The sequence below is a fragment of the Euprymna scolopes genome, chromosome 46, assembly GCF_053919585.1.
Source record: "Euprymna scolopes isolate OS-2025 chromosome 46, ASM5391958v1, whole genome shotgun sequence".
NCBI lineage: Eukaryota > Metazoa > Mollusca > Cephalopoda > Sepiida > Sepiolidae > Euprymna > Euprymna scolopes.
This window is the reverse complement of record NC_136527.1, coordinates 18,353,978-18,376,123: the sequence shown is the minus strand read 5'-3', so window position 1 is coordinate 18,376,123 and position 22,146 is coordinate 18,353,978. Positions and strand designations below refer to the sequence as shown.

The window sequence follows — 22,146 nt, the reverse complement described above, 5'->3', positions numbered from 1 at the left end:
ATTTTTGGATATAATCATCTTAAATATATACAAGGAGTTTTTTTTTTTACACGGTGATCACCACTCATCAAGGCCCAGAAGCCACTCAGGGATAAGGGTTATTGCTAGTACATTACGTTAGTGTGGAGATTTGATGAAGTGTTTACTTAAGGGGGCGGTTCATTAGGAATTTGTTAACGTTGGACTTGAACACATCCAAGTTGTATCAAGGTGGGAAGCAGGCAGACGGAACAGAGTTCCACAGGCGTGCAGTTCTAAGAAAGAAGCCTTGTTCATGGAATCCGCGTTTTGATTTAGGCACAGATATAGAGTGGGGGAAATTTTTCACAGTGGATTCAGCTAGACGGGTGTATTTTGTGAAAGATTGGCGAGGGGGGACCAGAGATTGGAGTTCAGACGAGCACCTGCCATGGAAATAACGATAAAACAAGGATAGGCTCGCAACGTCTCTTTTGTGGGAGAGAGGTCACAGGGTAGAGAAAAGGGCATCCCCCACTAAGCCACGAAGTCTATTTTTGTACTCTGTCAAGGCAGGATAGGCTGTTTTTAGCAGCTCCTGTCCAGATATGGCAACAGTATTCCATCCTTGGATGTACTTGGCTTTTATATAGATAGAGAATTTCATCAGTAGTGAGATATCTTCTGGAGTGGTAGAAGGATCCCACCATCTTTCCAGCGACCTTGGCAACAGACTTGATGTACGTGTTCCCTTTCAGATCAGGAGTAAAGGTCAAACCCAGAAGCTTGTCAAAACACGGGGCCTCACCCAGATGAGAGCCATCCATCACAAGATACGTAGATACCATTATTTTCATGTGAAATTCAGTTTTAAAACTCTTAATATTATTCTAATAGTGTAGGAGCGGCAAACTTTTTTTTTTTGTTATTTTTTGACGGAGGACGTACACTAGTTCTTAGAATGAAGCCAATCACCACCAACACACGTTTCCCCTCAAAATAAAAACATTTCTGCAGACATGTGGTTCTGAAAAAAAAAACAAAAAAAACAAACTCTTTTACACCCCCTCTCCAACCTTAATTTGCTCCTCTTATTCTCAAACTCTCCATTCGATGCATGGAGGGGTGCACAAGATTTTTAAAAGATAGGAGGAGGGAGGGTAGGTGGGGCTAAGATTAGTCTGAAAGTTAGAAAACAAAATATTCACGCCGACAGCCAAAGAAGCGAGACGTTCCCTTCTGGGGAAATAAGGGAGAGAAATCGTCATCTCAAAAATAAAAAATGGAAGCGGAAAGCAAGAAATGACAACAAAAAAAATGGGATCTTCTGCGTAGATTTCCCAGAGTTGAAAGACTATGACGTGTTAGGATTAGATCAGACTCTCAATTCGGATGCTACTGGATGAAGTCAGTTTTCTTGCACTCTTTTTCGGGGAAGTAGAGTTCTTACGCCTGGAAAAAAAAAAAAAAAAAAAATGTCAATAAAATAAAAAACAAAAAAACAGATACACACAATAAAACAGAAGTTTTTTTTTTTTAGAGTAGATTTATTTTAACAAATAAAAAATAAAAAATGTGTGACAATTTCGAAAAGATTCAATGAATTGCCAAGCATCAATTAATAATGTAAAAATATCAATTAAAAACAAAAAAAAAAAAAAAATAGATACACGCAATAAAACAGTTTTTTTTTTAGATTAGGTTTATTTAAACAAAAAAAAAACAAAAAAACAAACAAAAAACAAAAAAAAAATGCATCAAATTAAACAATTCACATCAATCATTTCAGAAGAGGCGTTGCAAGCCTGTCTCCGCTCTAACGTTCACAAAAACACTCGACTAGCTACAAACATTATCAACAATTTCCCCCACTCTCTATCTGTGTCTAAATCTAAATTCAGATTCCATGAACAAAGCTCCTTTTCTAGAACTGCCCACCTGGGAAACTGTTCCACTGGCATGCTTCTTGGCCAACTACAATATCATAGCCTTCAAATCCAATGTAAACAAGTTCTAATGGAACCTTCCCTTGAAGTAATCAAATTAACCCCAACACAACGAGTGTTACACTGTTACTTTAATAAGTGATAACTCCCTTGTAAAAAAAAAAAAAAAATTTTTTTTAATTATACGGACTACTTTTCTTATCTTTGAGTGTTGGTTGGTTGTTTTTGTTTTACGGCATATCAACCTTTTTCAGGTTATTTAATGCTGAATCTAGTTATTTTGAGGAATGATTTTTAATGGAGTATATTTTTTTTTTTTTTTTTTTTTAAAGTCAGATTCTATTTAACCCATAACAGGTACTACCACTCCGGGTCAGAGTGGACCTGGGAGCAATGGCAATTAAAGGGTGGCTCCACACTCCCTAAGGTCCGCAAGGTGGGGCCTCACCATCGGATATAGTTTAAGGTCATATCCAGGACCCATCTTTGAGTGTCATTTCCTTCCAACCCAGAGTAACTTTATAACAGGTGCACGAAAGAAATATAAAAATTGAAATATTGAATTGTCATCAATTTATTTATTGCGGACTATCATCCTCATTAGCCGTTTCCCGACGTTTCGGCCAACTCATCCTCTGGCCTTCGTCAGGTGGTAACCGCAACGGATAGGAACTTTGAATCTCCTAACTGCATTCATTGTAATTACTGCCTTCCATTGTTGTTGTCGTCTCACCACGATTTTGGCCAAGTATCCTCTGGCTGGCTTTGGGTAGGATTGAAACCGTTATCTTTAGACAATTCCAACTTGAAACCGTAGAGATTCAACATCTCTATCCACTGCGCCACGAGCCCTGAAGGGTGATCAAGGTTAGATTTTTTTGTCTTATAAATCCACGTTTATTCATTATCTGATCTTCCATGGTCGGGTCCGTACCGAATGGTATATATATTATTTAATTGAAATTCATTATTGAGATAACGTACTGTACTTGCAATAACCCTTATCCCTGAGTGGCTTCCGGGCCTTGATAAGTGGTGACCACCACCGTGTAAAAAAAAAAAAAAAAAAAAAAAAAAAAAATGAGTATTATTTATTAATTTATTTATTGCGGACTATTATTGCCATCTTTAAATTGTCATGTTGCAGTTAAGTAACATATCCAAAAATTATGAAAAACGATAAGATAGAAAATAGATTACTAAAGAAAACAGTTTTCGAAAACTCTCAAATTTCAAGTGTGTACATAAATTAACTCGGTCCATCTTTTAATAATTAATGGCGGATGTCACACAATCATCTATTTATACAAAGTACATGTTTTATGCAACAATGCAGTAACTAATTATAACATAATTAGATTAAATTGAGAAAAAAAAACAAAAAACATAATTGTTTTGTTTTGTTTTTTTAAATGACAACTCATTTTTTTTTTGGTTGTCGGATTTCGTTACAATAACGCCTTTTGGCCTGTTCTTCAGATGCGGCAGTGCGGCACTTCCATTTCTTGTTCTCTTTCAGTGGAGGAGAAATCATCCACGACTGTTTTTATTTTTTTGTACCTTTTCTCCACATTAAAAAACGACCCTGGTGTCTAACTCTGTCCCGTGGGGAGGCATTGTAAATAGGTACAATAACAAAGAACCCAAACGAGTAATGATTTTACCGATCTAAGGGAGATCACTCTGGTTCCAAAATATACTTTTTGGTCTTTAGGAGTTATTTCCCCTTTTATTATTTCCCTGCCGTCCAATTCAGAGCTGTGAACAGCAAACCAAATGCGGCGTTATTTATGATTTAAAAAAAAAAAAAAAAAAGTTATTTATTTGTCCGCCTATATTAAAAAGAAAAAACAAGAAAAAAGATCTGTATGATGTACGTAACCATGACAAAAACATTTTTAAAATTACGTAAATGGATGAAGTAATTTTATTTTTTATTGTATTTATTTGCTTCCCCACCAAAGCAAATTAGGCACAAGGCCGTTTTTAATGTGAGGTAAAAACCAGCTCCCCTAAAAGTAGGCAAAAAGGGGGCACCCTGGTTACCAAAAATAATAATTGTCCCAGTATAGAAGGTTTCCCCTCCATTGACTGGTACAAATTATCTTAAGTGCAGCAAATTAGGTGTATCAGAATTTTTGTAGGAAATTTTGACACCCCTAACACGAAACTGCAAATAAAATATAAAAAAACTCAATTTCTCTTTTAAAAATGGGTTGTTTATTTTCTTTATGGATTATACTTCCAAAATAAACTAATAAAGTTATTTTAAAAGTAATAGAAATATTTTTTTTTAAATAGTAATGAAATTAATTGAATGTTACGAGTTCAGTATTTTTCAATTTAAAAATCTATCAAAATTTTTCTATTGATTCAATTTTTACAATATTTTCAGGGTCAATGTGAAATTTTATGCTCTTTCCAATAAATCGACGATAATATTTTAGACAAATGTTTTTTTTTAATTTACGCCCCCCATTTTGAAATGTCTATTAAAAAGTAAATAATTAATTTATGTACCAAAGTTTTATATACCACAAATTGAAGATCAATAAATAATATATTCAAATTTAAAACAAAAAAAAAGTAGTGTTTTTTTTAGAAATTTACCTGTAAAGTCCAAAGTTTAAAACCTTTTAAAAAAAAAACAAAAAAAAAACACGTTGTTTGTTTTTTTGTTGTTTTTTTTTAATGAAACCTTGGTCCTTGCTCCTTTAATTGAAAAAAAAAAAATTAGGGCTTGAATTACATTTTTCGAGAAGTTATAAGCTTCGAAAGATAGCGGGTGGAATTATTCAATAGTTTTCACAAAATTTCTGACACTGCTAGTGCAGCATCTGCAGAACAGATACTACACTTTGATCCCGGCCCAAAGGCCAAGAGGCCAAGAACAGGAAAAAGGCAAGGTATTTATTTGCCCCCCCCCCCACGAGCACAAGGCCGATTTTTAATGTGAGGAGTGAAGGGGAAATGGGGACCAACTCCCCGGGGAGTAGGGGAGCTGGATAGTGACAATTGGTATGGAGGGTTGCCCCTACATTGACCAAGGTCTTATATGTGGGGTCGCCCCCACATATGGTCTTTGCTTGCAGAATCTGCCGGAACAGATACTACACTTTGATCTTGTCGCCCGAGCCTCTTTATATTTATTTTTATTTTTATAAAGAAAATCATTTTTAAACGATTTTGATCTATTAATGGGAAATCGTAGGTATTACAGGGCTGATCTAGCAAATTTTAATAATTGCCGAGTTATCTCCCTTTGTTTCTTCAAGAATGCAATCCAAAACATTCCTCACACATAAAATTTTATTTTCTTATTTAAAAAACTTAATCAATTTACATGATATTTTGGAATATGACAATTTCGTTCAACCACAACCTTCATTTAACAACAATCATATTTCAAGCTGATATTTGCAAGATCAATGACGGTTGAACGGAAAGAAAGTCTTCGAGAGGCAAAGACTAAAATTAAAATTCAGTTTGATTGGTTGGTTGGTTGTTTTTGTTTTACGGCATATCAACCCTTTTCGGGTTACTTAATGCCGAATTCAAAGATTTTGAAGAAAAATTTTTTTAATAGAATATATTTGTTGTTTTCACGTCGGTTTCTGTTTAACCCATAGTTGGGACCCTAACAGGTACTACCACTCCGGGTCAGAGTGGACCTCGGAGCAATGGTAATTAAAGGGTGGCTCCACACTCCCCAAAGCCCACAAGCTGGGGCCTCACCACTGGATATAGTTTAAGGTCATATCCAGGACCCCCATTGAGGGACTTTTACCCTCTGCAGGGGGGCAGTCGGCGTATTCTAATGCCCCACCGACAGGGATAAAATTCAGTTTGGAGATTAAAAATTAAGCATCAAAGAACATGCAGACGGAAACATGTTATCCAGAATCAGGATTTCTTTCTTTTTTTTTTTCAAACCTACCTTGCAGCTGCTCGAGTTCGTAAGGTGTTTGGCGTGAGGGATGCCAATGCTTGCATGTCTGCAGTGAGGGCCTCGACTTCTCGGCGAAGTTTTGTAGGTGTTTCCGTATCACACCTGTAGGCGTAAGGAACAATAAATTGTAATAAAGTGTGTTTATTTTCATGTAATGCTGACAGGGAGAGGGAAGAAAGCGGGAGAGGAGGAGGGGAGACACAGAGACCGAGAGAGAGAGAGAGAGAGAGACACACAGAGATATGAAGTAGTTATATATATAACTACTTCATTTAATCATATAAAATTAATATATGAAAGTATAAATTTATGCGTAAACTTTAAGTATTTACTTCAAAAGTGCTCAATACGTAGGTAGAGCTAGGTAAGCTACATAGAATATTCTGTGTTTACTATATATATATATATATATATATATACAGTGATGATCATATTTATTGGCACGGTAAAATAAAAGTTAAATTTTGTCTAATAAATTCTAAAAAAGGGATTAAATTAAAGAAAATAACAAAGTATATTATGTATTTTTAACTGGCCTTTCCGATGCAGCAATCGGATTTTAGAAAAAATAAATAATAAAGGAACAACAAACATAATTGCAAAAAACCCTTGTTCAAAATTATTGGCACGATTTATTTAATAATCAATTGTATAGCCTTTGGCCTTGATTACCTTCCTCAGTCGCTTTTCATAGTTTACAACCAAGTTGTTGCACTCTTCAGTAGTAATTTTAGCCCACTCTTCCTGACAATAATCCTCCAATTGAATAAGATTCTTAGGCTTCCTTTGCATTACCCTCAATTTTAATGTTCTCCATACATTTTCAATTGGATTAAGGTCTGGGCTTTGTGATGGCCACTCCAAAACATTAATATGATTGTCCTCAAGACATTTCTTAGTCAGTTTAGCCGAATGCTTTGGGTCATTATCTTGCATGAACTACCAACGACGACCAAGTGAGAGCTCTTTAGCAGAGTCTTTCAGGTTTTCATCCAATATTTTAACATAATCTTCCTTTTTTATGCTACCTGTGACCTTAACAAGTCGCCCTGGTCCAGAGGCAGCAAAGGATCCCCAAAACATCAAACTGCCTCCACCGTGCTTCACTGTGGGTATGGTGTTCTTAGGCAGGAAAGCTTCGCCAGATTTTCTGTAAATATAAGACACTTTATTATGGCCAAATAACTCTATTTTCGTTTCGTCAGTCCATAGAACACGTTTCCAGAATGCAACATCTTTATCAATATGACGTTTTGCAAAGGCTAGCCTTGCTTTCAGGTGCATAGGCTTCAATAAGGGAGTCTTTCTCGGACGAAATGCTTTTAAACCAGCTCTCTTCAAAACTCTACCAACTGTATGTCGAGATACATTCACTCCAGAGGTGCTCTGTTCATCAACAATCTCCCCAACAGAGATCCTTGGGTTTTGTTTTACTTGTCGAACAATTTTCCGTTCATCTCTTGGGGAAAGAATCCTTTTTCTCCCTCTACCCTCTAAACTCATAACGTGGCCTTGCGATTTGAACTTGTTTATTATGGCTCTAACAGTGGATTTGGGAAGGTTTAGCTTCTTTGAAATCTTATCATAGCCCTCCCCATTGGTATGGCATGCTACAATAAGCTTCCTGACGTCTTCGCTGTGTTCCTTAGTTTTAACCATGGCGATTGAAAATTATAATTTAGTCACTTATAATAGTTTAAATAAATCGCTATCTAAAAATTATCTGAAAAAAATTATTCACTGAATTAGCGTTAAACAAGCATAATATGGCTATAAAAAAGTTCAGAAAGCACGTAAACCGGAAATTGATTGATATTATACTGATACTAAAAGAAAAACAAAGCCGTGCCAATAATTTTGAACAAGGGTTTTTTGCAATTATGTTTGTTGTTCCTTTGTTATTTATTTTTTCTAAAATCCGATTGCTGCATCGGAAAGGCCAGTTAAAAATACATAATATACTTTGTTATTTTCTTTAATTTAATCCCTTTTTTAGAATTTATTAGACAAAATTTAACTTTTATTTTACCGTGCCAATAAATATGATCATCACTGTATATATATATATCTGGCTGAGATAATTTTATAAATATTAATTCTTTAATATTTATAATTTACTTTAATTTTACCATCTTGGATCATTTTGGTAAATTCAATTGTAATTTTCATGTAATTTTCATTTTATACATATATATATATCTCTATATATATAAAAGCGAAAATGTATGTATGTATGCTTTTCCTCAATGTCCACAAAAGGCTTCTTTCAGAGAAGCGCTTGCTCGCTTCACAACTTCTTAAAACTTTTTATATCATCTATAAATTGTAATATCTCAGAGTTACCCACGGAGCTCGCCTGTCTATTTAATTTTATTGACTTTCAAACGTTAATTATTCGACATTTCCCGCATCGGCACGCGTTACATTCGGTTTTCGGTATAAAAGAAAGCGAAACTCGACTCTAATCACAGGTCGATAGCCAGTTGTCTCAAGAGAGCTAAGTAACGTTTGTTCAATGTTGACTTCTTCATATCAGACTGTAGCTTTCATTTCGCTCCTCCTAATAAACAGGGAGCGGGTTTTTAAAAATTAAAAAAACGATTTATTCACCTCATTCAAAACTGTCCCGCACAAAATGCTAACTGCTGAATACCTATCGCCGTCACGTCAATCAAAAACGCGCACCTGTTTTTTTTTTTTAAAAACTTTACTATTTTCCAACTGTGCATCGTGAAGGCTTCGTTTTTTTTTTCACTTCACATTTTCGGGTTTTTTTCACATACCCCGAAAAACACCCAGGCAACGCCGGGTACTCCTTGCTAGTATATATATAAAAGCGAAAATGTATGTATGTATGTATGTATGTGTGTTCGCTTTTTCTGTATGTCTACAAAAGGCTTTTTTCAGAGAAGCGGTCGCTCGCTTCACAACTTTTAAAAACTTTTTATATCACATATAAATCGTAATATCTCAGTTAACAACGAAGCTCGCCTGTCTATTTAATTTGCTCGATTTCGGGAAGATAAATATTCAACATTTGTCGCTCGCCGTATGTGGGTTAGTCTTTTTCCTATAACATCTTGGGTGAAAAAAAAAGCGTTCAGCAGTAAATGAAATCCCACAGTCAAACTTGACCTCATTAACTCATTAAAGCGGCCACCTTCTAAATCCAAGTAATTAAATAAATTCAAACGTGTTTCCGTTAGCATATTGCAGTGGGGCAATGGTTAACATCACACGTTTTTTTTTTTTTCACACTTTAATTTACAACTTTGCCTCAAGGGTTCGGGTTCGATCCTCATACTTACTTTTTTTTTTTTTAATCCCCCCATCACCCGGAGTTTCCACACACACCTCCAAACACCCGGAAAACGCTGGATACCCCTCGCTAGTATATATATATATAAGTGAAAGTGTCTGTCTGTGTGTGTGTCTATGTGTCTGTCTGTGCACATATCCCTACGCAATAACTCTGTTAATTTTAAGTCTACAGACCCAAAATTTGACTGTTAAGGGGTCAAAGTTCAACAATTTGACCTTTGAGAACTCTACCAAACTCCTCCGCAAATTTTGGGTCTAAACAATTGAAATTTTAGATATAGGTTCCTTGGACATGGATGTAACTTAATAACTTGATTTGAGCCCAAAACAGTAAATGTTAAGGTCATAATAGGGGTCAAAGTTAAAAAAAAAAAAAAAAAAAAAAAAAAATGAACTCTGCGGTCTCTACCAAATTACTCGGACAATTTCTGGTCTAAACATTTGAAATTTTACATAAAAGGGTATTCAGAGATAGGGCAAGTTTTTTAATCTGTTTGGGTCGAAAATTTGAGCTACCAATATATAAATGTATGTTTGCATGTCTGCCTAAAACTTTTAACAGAGGCGACAGATTTTCACACGATCAGTATCGTTTTGAAGCTCGAACCTTCAGACGACAAATATCGAAACATTAATTTCTTCACGCTCAACTGGGCACTTTTCTACAGGGAGGGGGGTCGCTTTTTTCACCGATATTTTCGAAAGGCATCCTCTCCTGATTGTCTAGCCTTAATCTAAATCTATGTCACTTCCGGTTTGGCGGTGGTCATAACAGCAAAGACGTCATGTTTGTTTCCTGTTCTTTTCCTCCTTCGCGGTACGGGTTCGAGTCTTGTCTTCCTACTACCACTTCTTTTTTTTTGCTCAACATACACCTCTAAACACCCGGGCAACGCCAGGCTGAAATGCTAGTATATATCCTCGGCTTGGATTAGGTGCTAGTCTAGCGGCACTGATGAGTTGTGATACAACGAAACAGGACTGTATGTCGATGACTACAAATATATTTTATAAAGCCCCCCCCCCTCTTTGGGTTGAGCACTGTCGTAAATAATCTCACTCGCTACTTAATTAGGCTGAAAAATGCGAAGCTCGCGGTTTGTTTACAAACAAACATTTGAGCACTTTACAAGTGGCGGACGGATGTTTATTTAAATAGACATTCGGACAGATTAGTTGCGGGCACCGCTTCCGTGGTCAAAGGGTAGAACTGCCGACTGTCATCACGACGGTTCTAGGTTCGATCCTCGGCTTGGGATAGGTGCTAGTCTAGCGGCACTGATGAGTTGTGATACAACGAAACAGGACTGTATGTCGATGACTACAAATATATTTTATATATATATATATATATATATAGAGAGAGAGAGAGAGAAAGATGGTAACATTTATTTATTGTATATTTGATTTTTTTTTTTACCCCTCCCCTTTTCAATCAATCACCAAATGCAGAAACGCTGTATTATATAAGTTGGTGGAGAGGTTAAGAACGGCAAGGGAGAGGGGAAAATGAGTGCAGAAAAAAAAAAAAAATCCAATACACTAACCATTTACGGTTGGTCTTGCGTTTTTCTGGCGTAACAAAATCAAATGGGGAATACATCTTAATGTGACGATGTTCGCATCCGCGAGGGGGAGTGTTGGCTGCGATTCGCATTGAACGGCGTCTGGCATTGATGTTACTGCTGATGGATGACAGGCTACCTTGGCTCATCAATTGGGCGGTTGAACTGATTTTCTGTAGAGACAAATAGAACACGTAATTACATAAAGAAAAAAATTGGGGCAACTGAGTTAAATTCATTATCTATTATATAAAGGGAAATTGTGTGTGTGTGTCCAGCTAAAAGTCGAAAACTACAAAACAAAAACCCACAAAAGATTAAATGCATTATCAACTTGTAATATAATTGGCTCTGGTATCAGAGGCAATTTTCCAGCCATTAGGGAAATTAAGATTCAGCCAGACATTTATTGTAAGGTTTTGGAAAGGACAAGGGCAAGCTCAGCAGAGCATTTCTTTATTGCTATAGTAGAGAGAAAGTCTGGTTCACATGCTTTGAAAACGTCAAGGTTCTTTTTTTTTTATTATTGCTAGTACATATCCTGATTAGATTATTAAGTGCAGTTTCTGTTCATAGTGAAAAAATAAGTGGTTCATAGAGTCCAAGGTGGAATAGTCAAGCAATTAAGCCTTGTTTGTTGCTGCAGAACCAACTTGTCCTGATTGAATAGTAGAGTAACTAGTGATTGGCCATCACTATTTTCGAGAGTCTAGCTAACAGTCAAAAACTACTAAACAAAGACCTACAAAATGTTAAATGCATCATCAAATTATATAAAGTTAACTAGCAGTTATATAGCGGTTGTAAAATACGCTTAAATATGATATTTTAACTTGTCTAAAAGTAAAAGTATTTGGGTGCCATCAGCTCGAATCGAAACCAAAACTGTAGCATTCAAAGCTGGCGACGTTACCACAGTAACGACATGACGCGCACATGAACTGACTAAAAATTTAAAATAAACTAAGATGAATGTACAAAATGTATTACGATTTTTTTTTATTTTGAACCCATTGTTTGACCCCTTAAAAACCATTTTAACCATTTAAAGACCCATAAAAGAACGGTCTGAAAAAAATCCAATCAATTGAGGCCCCTAGTGCCGCTCTGCGACTTTTAATTTTAAAAGAGATAGTTTGAAAATATGGAGACAGACAGACAGACAGAAAGGCAGCATTTTATATATTAAATCAAGCAATTTCTTAGAACTGCATGCCTGTGGAACTCTGTTCCGTCTGCTTGCTTCCCACCGGACTACAACTTGGATGTCTTCAAGTCCAACGTTAACAAATTCCTAATGAACCGCCCCCTTAAGTAAACACTTCATCAAATCTCCACACTAACGTAATGTACTAGCAATAACCCTTATCCCTGAGTGGCTTCCGGACCTTGATAAGTGGTGATCACTGTGTAAAAAAAAAAAAAAAAAAAAAAATTCCAATTGTATTCTGAGTATGGCCCACACTGAGGATTGAACCTTCAACCTCCAGAATGTTGCTTAAAACTTTATTTTACCAAGTTTACTTTATCTACTACCTGCGTGGATTAAATGAAAGGTTCCGTTCAAAATTCCGTGCAGATCCCAGAATTCGACAAAAAGATCCCAGAGTCGAACAAGATACACATGAAGAAGGTTGGAGGTTGATAACGCATTCCGAATCGAAAAGTTTTATGGAATTGCGTTTGTAGATTCTGTCGTTGAAGGAGATATATTGATTTGTTGGTTGTTTGTTTGTTTTACGGCATATCAACCCTTTTCAGGTTAACATGATTAAAAGACGATCACAAAAACGCGTACATCAAATATGTTGCCAAAGTCGCTGGAAAAATGCTAGGATCCTTCTACTGCTCCAAAAGATCTCACTGCTGATGCCATTCTCTATCTGTATAAAAGCCAAGTACGTCCAAGGATGGAGTACTGCTGCCATATCTGCCTTGACAGTACAAAATAGTCTTCGTAACCTAATGGGAGATGCCCTTTTCTCTTCCCTGCAACCTCTCTCCCACAGAAGGGACGTTGTGAGCCTTTCTTTGTTTTATCATTACTTCCACAGCAAATGCTCACCTGAGCTCCAATCTCTGGTCCCCCCTCGCTAATCTTTCACAAAAAACAACCATCTAGCTGAAACTACAGTCAGTAATTTTCCCCACTCTTTATCTGTGCCTAAATCAAAACGTAGATTCCATGAACAAAGCTTCCTTCTTAGAAGTGCATGCCTGTGGAACTCTCTTCCATTTGCCAGTTTCCCACCTGACTACAAGTTGGATGTCTTCAAGTCCAACATAAACAAATTCCTGATGAATCACTCCCTTAAGTAAGACACTTTATCAAATCTCCAATACCAACGATATATTTTATATTTAACTTTATCATCATTTTTTTTTCTCTCTCCTCTTTCTCTACCCTGATCTTTCTTATTTATGCCTCGGAAGTAGAGTGAAAAGCATATCTTATTTTTCTTTTTTCCTTGTGCACATTTTTGTGAATTATTCCATGGATTTCTGCCTTTGGATTATTATGGATCATCTTCTTTCAGTTACGGGATTTCCTTGGATTTTACTTGTACAAATGGAAATTCTTTTAACTTTCTTGAAGTTTTACATTTGGATTTTACCGTCACTGGATTTTTTATCTTCCACCAGACTATCCATTCATGTGTAATCACCTTTTTCTTCACCATATTCCCTCTGCTTCACTTTTTTTGTTTTCAAGTAAGATCTTTGACTTACTTGTTGTTCCATCAAATACTTTTGCATGCTAAATCCGATCCCGCATTTTGCTAATTCCTACCCTCTGATGAGAAGGAAAGTATTTCTTCGAAACTCCACGGATTAAGCACTATCCATTTATCTAGTGTTTCCTTTTCAGATTAAATATGTTTTTAACTCATTTCAAAGTGTTTTTTAACATATTTTATTAACTGTTTGCTCATATATATATATATATATATATATTATATATATATATACACACACACACACACACCCACACAAATAAAAATTTTGAACGGATGCACCGAATTGAAAAATTTCTTTTTTCCCCTGAAAGTTGTGAGTCCCTAAATTGTCCTTATCTATATATAGTTTGTAACAAACAATGCCGAGTCACACAAAAAGCCCGAAATAAAAGGTTTTTGGGCTGTTTCGTAAACTTGTCGAAAAAGTTATCAGCCCATGTCAACGGAACACTGTCTGTATGCAGTCGCGATAACATCTTTCGGCATACAGACAGGACTTGTGAAGTAATGGACAATGCGTCTGATTATGTATCAGAAGATTCTAGGTTCGAATCCTGGCAAGTTCGTAATAATTTTAACCATCATTTTATCCAACGTTTACTCATTATCCTTACCCTTAGGAAATTTTTTGTTTTTTCTGTGATTTTGTTTTGTGCATATGGTTGGTTGGTTGTTTTTGTTTTACGGCATATCAACCCTTTTCGGGTTATTTAATGCCGAATCCAAAGATTCAGAAGAAAAATTTTTTAATAGAATATATTTGTTGTTTTCAAGTCGGTTTCTATTTAACCCATAGTTGGGACCCTAACAGGTACTACCACTCCGGGTCAGAGTGGACCTGGGAGCAATGGCAATTAAAGGGTGGCTCCACACTCCCCAAAGCCCGCAAGCTCGGGCCTCGCCACTGGATATAGTTTAAGGTCATATTCAGAACCTATACATATGGGAATTTCCTATACTCCGAATTCACAGGGTAAGTGTTGATGGTAAAACGATGTTTAGTGTCCTCGATTTTGCGTTTGACTCTGCATTGTTTGTGCCAATGCAGCACAGCCACAAGTATGTTTTACTTAACACTTCTTCCCAGTCTGACAGGATAAAGACAATCTACAAACGAAGGATTCAGTTCAAAATTACATGTAGATTCCAAAGTTCGACGTTTTGGAAAAAAAAAAAAAAAATGTTGCACCCTCTGCCTGTTTTACAAATATTTGAATGGAATATGCTGATGAACTACAAGCCCTTGTACCCCCTCGGCGTAAATAACCTCAACAAACGATGCTATAAACTTATTTAAATAGCTTCTTCCCTCAAACTGCGAGACTTTAGAATTCCCTCCCGGTTCTCTGCTTCCCTAACTGTACTGACATGCAAAAGTTATCAAAATTGAACTGATGAAGACCACTAGACGAAGGAGTCAAACAAGCTGGAACAAAGGAAGCAGAAAATAGATCAGACAATTGTGAAAAACATGTTTATGCTATGACTGAACAATTTTCATGATTTCAGGTTCAAACGAACAGCTACATCAGGAACTGGAATACACCCTACTAAAGTAAAAGTGTAACAACTCAACTCCCTACATAGTGTCCCCGTGGATTTGTAGAAAGCCCTTCCGTCCAAGCGGCATGAGTTCACAGTATAAAAAAAATAAAAGAAAAAGGAAAAAAAGAAAAAAAGGAAAAAAAGAAAATAAGGAAAAAAAGAAAATAAGGAAAAAAAGAAAAAAAGGAAAAGAAAAAAAGGAAAAGAAAAAAAGGAAAAAAAGAAAAAAAGGAAAAAAAGAAAAAAAGGAAAAAAAGAAAAAAAGGAAAAAAAGAAAAAGGAAAAAAAGAAAAAAGGAAAAAAAGAAAAAAGGAAAAAAAGAAAAAAGGAAAAAAAGAAAAAAGGAAAAAAAAGAAAAAAGGAAAAAAAGAAAAAAGGAAAAAAAGAAAAAAGGAAAAAAGGAAAAAAGGAAAAAAAGAAAAAAAGGAAAAAAAGAAAAAAAGGAAAAAAGGAAAAAAAAGGAAAAAAAGGAAAAAAGGAAAAAAAGGAAAAAAGGAAAAAAGAAAAAAGGAAAAAGAAAAAAGGAAAAAGAAAAAAGGAAAAAAGAAAAAAAGAAAAAAGGAAAAGTCATTTTCTGTCTATTCAAAACAAAAAAAAGAAAAAACAAGAAAAAACAAGAAAAAAAGAAAGAAAAAAAAGAAAAAAAAAAGAAAAAAAAAAGGAGAAAAAAAGGAGAAAAAAAAGAAAAAAGAAAAAAAAAGAAAAAGAAAAAAAGAAAAAAAAAGAAAAAAGAAAAAAGAAAAAAGAAAAAAAAGAAAAAAAAGAAAAGAAAAGAAAAAAGAAAAGAAAAAAAGAAAAGAAAAGAAAAAAGAAAAGAAAAAAAGAAAAGAAAAGAAAAAAGAAAAGAAAAAAAAGAAAAAAAGAAAGAAAAAGAGAGAAAGAAAAAAGAAAAAAAGAAAAAAAAGAAAAAAGGAAAAAAAAGAAAGAAAAAAGGAAAAAAGAAGAAATAGTCATTTTCTGTCTATTCATAATGTCTGTCTGTCTCCATATTTTCAAACTCTATCTCCTCCGAAACTAAAAGCCACAGAGCTGCGCCAGGAGCCTCAAATGATTGGATTTTTTACGGACCGTGCTTTTATGGATCTTTAGCTGGTTGAAATAGTTTTTAGGGGATCAAAAATGGATCAAAATAAAAAAAATCGTAATACACTTTGTACATTCATCTTAGTTTAATTTTAATCGTTTTACATACATGTCACATTGGTACAGTGGTAACGTCACTAGTTTTGAAGGATACAGTCTCGGTTTCGATTCTAGCTGATGGCAAATACTTTTTTTACTTTTAAAATCACAACGATTTCGATTTCAGTTTTTGGCACATAAAATGCATTACAAGTAAACTTTGCATTCTCTAACTTCTTTTCTTTTAATGAATACATGGCATTTTTAAGCAATCGCAGCATATTTATGTGCATTTACTGCAGATTATTTGGAAACCATTCATTTCTGGAGATTTTCAATAGCATATTCAGATTCCTTGTACAAAAATACACTTATATGGTAAATTTCATTGCTTAGTCTTGTGTTTTAACAAAGATATAGCATTTTTACTGAAAAAGTAGTGCAAAAAATGTGACGAAACGCATATGGTCTTAAAGAGGGGAAAATATCCAAACACGCAGGGCATAAAAATAGTCATAACTTCCTTAATTTTAATCAGATTTTAAAAATTTGAAAAGATTCTTTCTTAGCTCATCAAGCTCTTTCTATGTATACCAATATTGAAATATTTTAAGCCATTTAAATTTTTTCATGTGTATTGCTATTTCAAACTATCTCTTCCGAAACTAAAAATCACAGAGCGGCGCGGCGCTAGGGGCTTAAATGATTAGATGTTTTTATGAACCGTTCTTTTATGGGTGTTTAATCGGTTAAAATATTTTTAAAAGTGTCAACACAGATCAAAATTGAAAAAACATCTTTATACATTCATCTTAGTTTATTTTTAATTTTTAATCAGTTCATATATGTGTCATGTTGGTACAGTGGTAACGTCACCAGCTTTGAATGCTACAGTTTTGGTTTCGGTTCTAGCCGATGGAACCCAAATATTTTTCTTTTTTACTTTTAAAATCACGGTAAATTTTCAGATTAGGTCCACCTCCACAATTTTCTTTTAAATGACGACTTTTATAAGTTTTCGACTATGCTGAATACGAAAATCGCATTGAAATTTTGCAGAAATAAGTAGTTATCGAGATATAAAAAGTCGTATTATGCATTGTATTCTTTGGCGGCCATCTTTTTATGCGCATGCGCGCGCCATAAACAAATCTACGCGCGTAACAAAGATGGCCGCCAAAGAATGCAATCCATAATACAACTTTTTATATCTCGATAACTAATTATTTCTGCAAACTTTCAAGGCGATTTTCGTATTCAGCATAGTCGAAAACCTAAAAAATAGTCATTTAAAAGAAAATTGTGGAGGTGGACCTAATCTAAAACCTTACCGAAATCATGACTATAATAATAATATATACGATAGACAAATTAAAATATCATATTTAAGCGTATTTTACGCCCAGGCAAAGCCGGGCGCACCCCCCACCCTCCTCCGCTAGTATGATAAGATTATTTTTTTTTAGCTATCCTCAATTCTGTACAATAGACGTTGAAACAGTAATTGTACATTTCGATAAAAAAAAGTTTTGTTTTGTTTTTTTTAATATCTCCGAGTGGCCGTAACATTTTTTTAGCCGTGCTTCATATCAACATTCAAACCAGACGTCATCAAAAAACAAAAAAAAAGGGGGGGGGGCAATTAAAAAAAAAAAAGATTACAACGGAACGAAATTTAAATTTCCGTTCCATTTTTAAAACAACCGTAAAACAGAGCGTACACCAACACCACAAACTTTACCTTTTATAATGATTGAAAACGGAAATGGTTTTATTTGTTACATGTATGTAAGAAAAGAAAAAAAAAATTCGGAACGCACCCCTATCATATTAAAGAACGGGTAAAAAAAAAAAAAAAAAAAAAAAGTTACGACGTGCTCCAAAACGGTAAAGAGAAGAGGCATTTTTTCAACATTTGTCATTTTCAAATAATTCCTCCTCTCCAATGATTGGCCCAAAGCGAGAAAAAAAAAAAAAAAAAAAAAAAAAAAAAAAAATCTGAGAATGTCAGGAATAATTGCCTCGCCCCTCCTCCTCCTCCTCCTCCTGTTTACCACACTCCCTCCCCAACTCGTTTGTAAATATAAAGCTCAGAATCGAGATGCTGGGTATGAGGAGGGAGAGTCGAAGTAAATAAGGAGGGTGAGGGGGGATTAATAACGGCTCCTCTCCCTCTCAAATGTGAGGGTTATTTTCATACCAAATCGTGGCAGCAATACTCCATCCATCTTCCTTGGCATCAGCTAGTAGCCCCCCCCCCCAAAAAAAAAAGTTTCCAAAGATGCTCATTCCCCATATTTATTTTACCTTTGATTAACCAATTTATGCCCTCCCCCCTCATCAGACTTTCACGAGAAACACTCGTCTAGCTGACCCCACTATCAATAATTTCCCCTCCCCCCACTCTTTATCTGCGCCTAAACCTAAACGTAGATTCCATGAACAAAGTTTCTTTCTTAGAACTGCACGCCTGTAGAACTCTCTCCCGTTTGCCTGTTTTCCAGCTGATTACAATATGGTAGTCTTCAAGTCCAATGTAAACAAGTTCTTGATGAGCCGTTCCTCTTAAGTAATCCAATTTACCAAATTTACACTAAAAATTCCTATTCCCTTTGACTAATGTATACTCTTTAACCCTTATCCTTGAGTGGCCTCTGGGCCTTGATAAGTGGTGACTCCTTTGTAAAAATAAAAAAAAAATAAAAAGAAAAGAAAACGTTATTTCTTTCTTAGTGGACGCCATCTATTTTCATATTCCATTTCATTTTTAATATCTCTCTTAGCTCCCGAGAGACTGACCTGCATGTTTTCGGGTGATCCAGAAAATGGTAGGCAGGCACGGGTCCTTTGGGGCCTCGGCAACAAGTGTCAAGCAAAGACCAAGGTATGTGGGGGCAACCCCACATACCTTGGTCGATGTAGGGGAAACCAAAATATCATGTAAATTGATTAATTTTTTTTTGTTTTTGTTTTTTTTTTAAATAAGAAAATAAAATTTTATGTGTAAGGAATGTTTTGGATTGCATTCTTGAAGAAACAAAGGGAGATAACTCGGCAATAATTAAAATTTGCTAGATCAGCCCTGTAATGCCTACGATTTCCCATTAATAGATCAAAATCGTTTTAAAATGATTTTCTTTATAAAAATAAAACTAAATAGAAAAGAGGCTTGCCTTTTTCCTGTTCTCACGGGCCCCCTGCCCTTCGTGACCCGGGCGACAAGATCAAAGTGTAGTATCTGTTCCGGCAGATACTGCAAGCAAAGACCATATGTGAGGGAAACCCCACGTATAAGACCTTGGTCAATGTAGGGGCAACCCTTCATATCAATTGTCACTATCCAGCTCCCCTACTCCCCGGGGAGTTGGTCCCCATTTCCCCTTCACTCCTCACTTAAAAATCGGCCTTGTGCCTAATTTGCTCGGTGGGGGAGGAAATAAATACCCTTACTAACCTGTCCCAATTGCATCGTGTAAAGAATGTAAAAGGGGGGAGATATTAAAACAATCCCTATAATACGATTGAGCAGGAAACGCGTTTGCATAGGAGTTTCTTTGTTTTGTTTTTTTTTTTCACCCCAAACAAGGCACAGTGCCACTAAGTCATAAGGGACTACTATTTGGGACTAAAGAATACTATGCAGAAACACTAGAGGATGACCTCCAATCTGTAGTGGAATGGGGACAAAAATGGATGGTCACATTGAATGCTGCTAAGACTAAGCTTGTTTCCTTCAATAACAGTAATAGAGAAGGTTTCTTGTAAGAAACCTCTATTAGCAATTAGCAATAGCCAAGAACACATTACCTGAAAGTACTTTTAAACTCCTTGGCCTAACGTTTACAGGGAATATGAACTGGAATAGATACATTGAGAGCATTGCCAAGGCTGCTGCAAAGAAGATGGGCTCTCTCTACCATGCTAGAAAACTACTACCACCCGAAAGTATTCTGTACCTCTATAAGGCCACCATTCGCCCATGTATAGAGTATTGTTGTCACATTTGGGCTGGTGCATCTGCTGCTTGTCTCACTCCTGGACTGGGTTCAAAAGAGAGTTGCCAACCTGATAGGTCCTGAACTGTCATCTAAACTTCAGCCTCTGTCCCATCGACGAGATGTTGCATCCCTCTGCCTGTTCTACAAATACTTTAATGGTGAATGCTCTGACGAACTACAAGCACTTGTACCTCCTCGATGTAACTACCCCCCCCCCCGACAAACCCAACAAGCAACTAAGTCCCACCCCTTTACAGTAGAGATACCTAGGTGTAAGAAAGCCTTTTATTCCAATAGTTTCTTTCCCAGAACTGCTAGACTTTGGAACTCCCTTCCGGGATTCTGCTTTCCCAACTGTACTGACATGCAGAAGTTCAAGTGTAATGTGAATAAACATCTTGCTACTCATCTCCCTTCATAACGCCCCGCCCCGCAACTTATGTCCCCGATAGTAGCCCCCTACTTCAAAATGGCTTTTGAAAAAAGCCTTTTGTTGACATACAGAAAAAGCGAACAAACATACATTTTCGCTTTTATATATAGAGATTTTTAAAACAAGTTGAATTCTAAATAGACGGTTCAAAAGAGTGGTCACAACCACACTATCAACCAAGCTCTAAACTGTCCCATCGCTGGAATGTTGCACCTTTCCGCCTATTTTACAAGTATTTTAATGGAAAGTGCTCCGACGAACTTCAAGCCCTTGTGCTCTCTTGACATAAATACTCCCGACAAAACCTCACCCCCATACACAGTAGAAATTCCTAGATGTCGGACAACCTTTTTACTCAAATCGTTTCTTTCCTTGAACTGGTAGTCTTTGGAATTCCCTTCTGGATCCCTGTTTCTCCCGGCTGTACTGACATGCAGAAGTTCAAGTATAATGTGAATAGACATCTTGCTATTCAACTCCCCACATAGCATCCCTGCAGATTCGGTTCCAAATAGTAGCCCCTTCCATCCAAGGGTCACTGTGCCTTGTTTGGGGTGAAATAAATAAAATATATATATATATAAATAAAAATAAATAAAAATAAATAAATAAAAATAAATAAATAAAAATAAATAAATAAAAATAAATAAATAAAAATAAATAAAAATAAATAAATAAAAATAAATAAATAAAAATAAATAAATAAAAATAAATAAATAAAAATAAATAAAAATAAATAAATAAAAATAAATAAATAAAAATAAATAAATAAAAATAAATAAATAAAAATAAATAAATAAAAATAAATAAATAAAAATAAATAAAAATAAATAAATAAAAATAAATAAATAAAAATAAATAAATAAAAATAAATAAATAAAAATAAATAAATAAAAATAAATAAATAAAAATAAATAAATAAAAATAAATACATAAAAATAAATACATAAAAATAAATAAATAAAAATAAATACATAAAAATAAATACATAAAAATAAATAAATAAAAATAAATAAATAAAAATAAATAAATAAAAATAAATAAATAAAAATAAATAAATAAAAATAAATAAATAAAAATAAATAAATAAAAATAAATAAATAAAAATAAATACATAAAAATAAATAAATAAAAATAAATAAAAAAAAATAAATAAAAAAAAATAAATAAATAAAAATAAATAAATAAAAATAAATAAATAAAAATAAATAAATAAAAATAAATAAATAAAAATAAATAAATAAAAATAAATAAATAAAAATAAATAAAAAAAATAAAAATAAATAAATAAAAATAAATAAAAATAAATAAATAAAAATAAGAACCTCATACACTGTTCCTATTTACTCTCATCCCCACGGGGACAGAGTTAGAGACAAGGTCGGTTTTTAATGTGGGGAAAATTCAGCTCCCAAAAAGGGGCACTCTGAATGGGAACAAAAATAAAAAAAATTGTCTCAGTCATGAAGGATTTCTTCTCCACTGACAGAGGACAGAAAAGGTGAAGAGTAGTATCTGTTCTGATACTACGATTTTTTTTTTTTTTTTTTTTTTTTTTTTTGCAAATGTAA

At 34.7% G+C, this 22,146-nt stretch overlaps 1 protein-coding gene across 1 annotated transcript in view; it reads right to left on the bottom strand.

Moving 5' to 3' along the window:
* Positions 1-691: 691 nt before the first annotated feature.
* The window catches only part of LOC145270054 (uncharacterized), a 42,475-nt gene continuing 21,020 nt past the window's right edge, over positions 692-22,146 (bottom strand). Inside the window, exons 2-4 of the mRNA XM_080125659.1 lie at positions 10,722-10,912; positions 5,842-5,955; positions 692-1,410 (exon numbers count right to left, since the gene is read on the bottom strand). Of these exons, the coding sequence (XP_079981785.1) occupies positions 1,329-1,410; positions 5,842-5,955; positions 10,722-10,912 (387 nt within the window). The 3' untranslated portion in view covers positions 692-1,328. The remainder of the gene's footprint in view (positions 1,411-5,841; positions 5,956-10,721; positions 10,913-22,146) is intronic.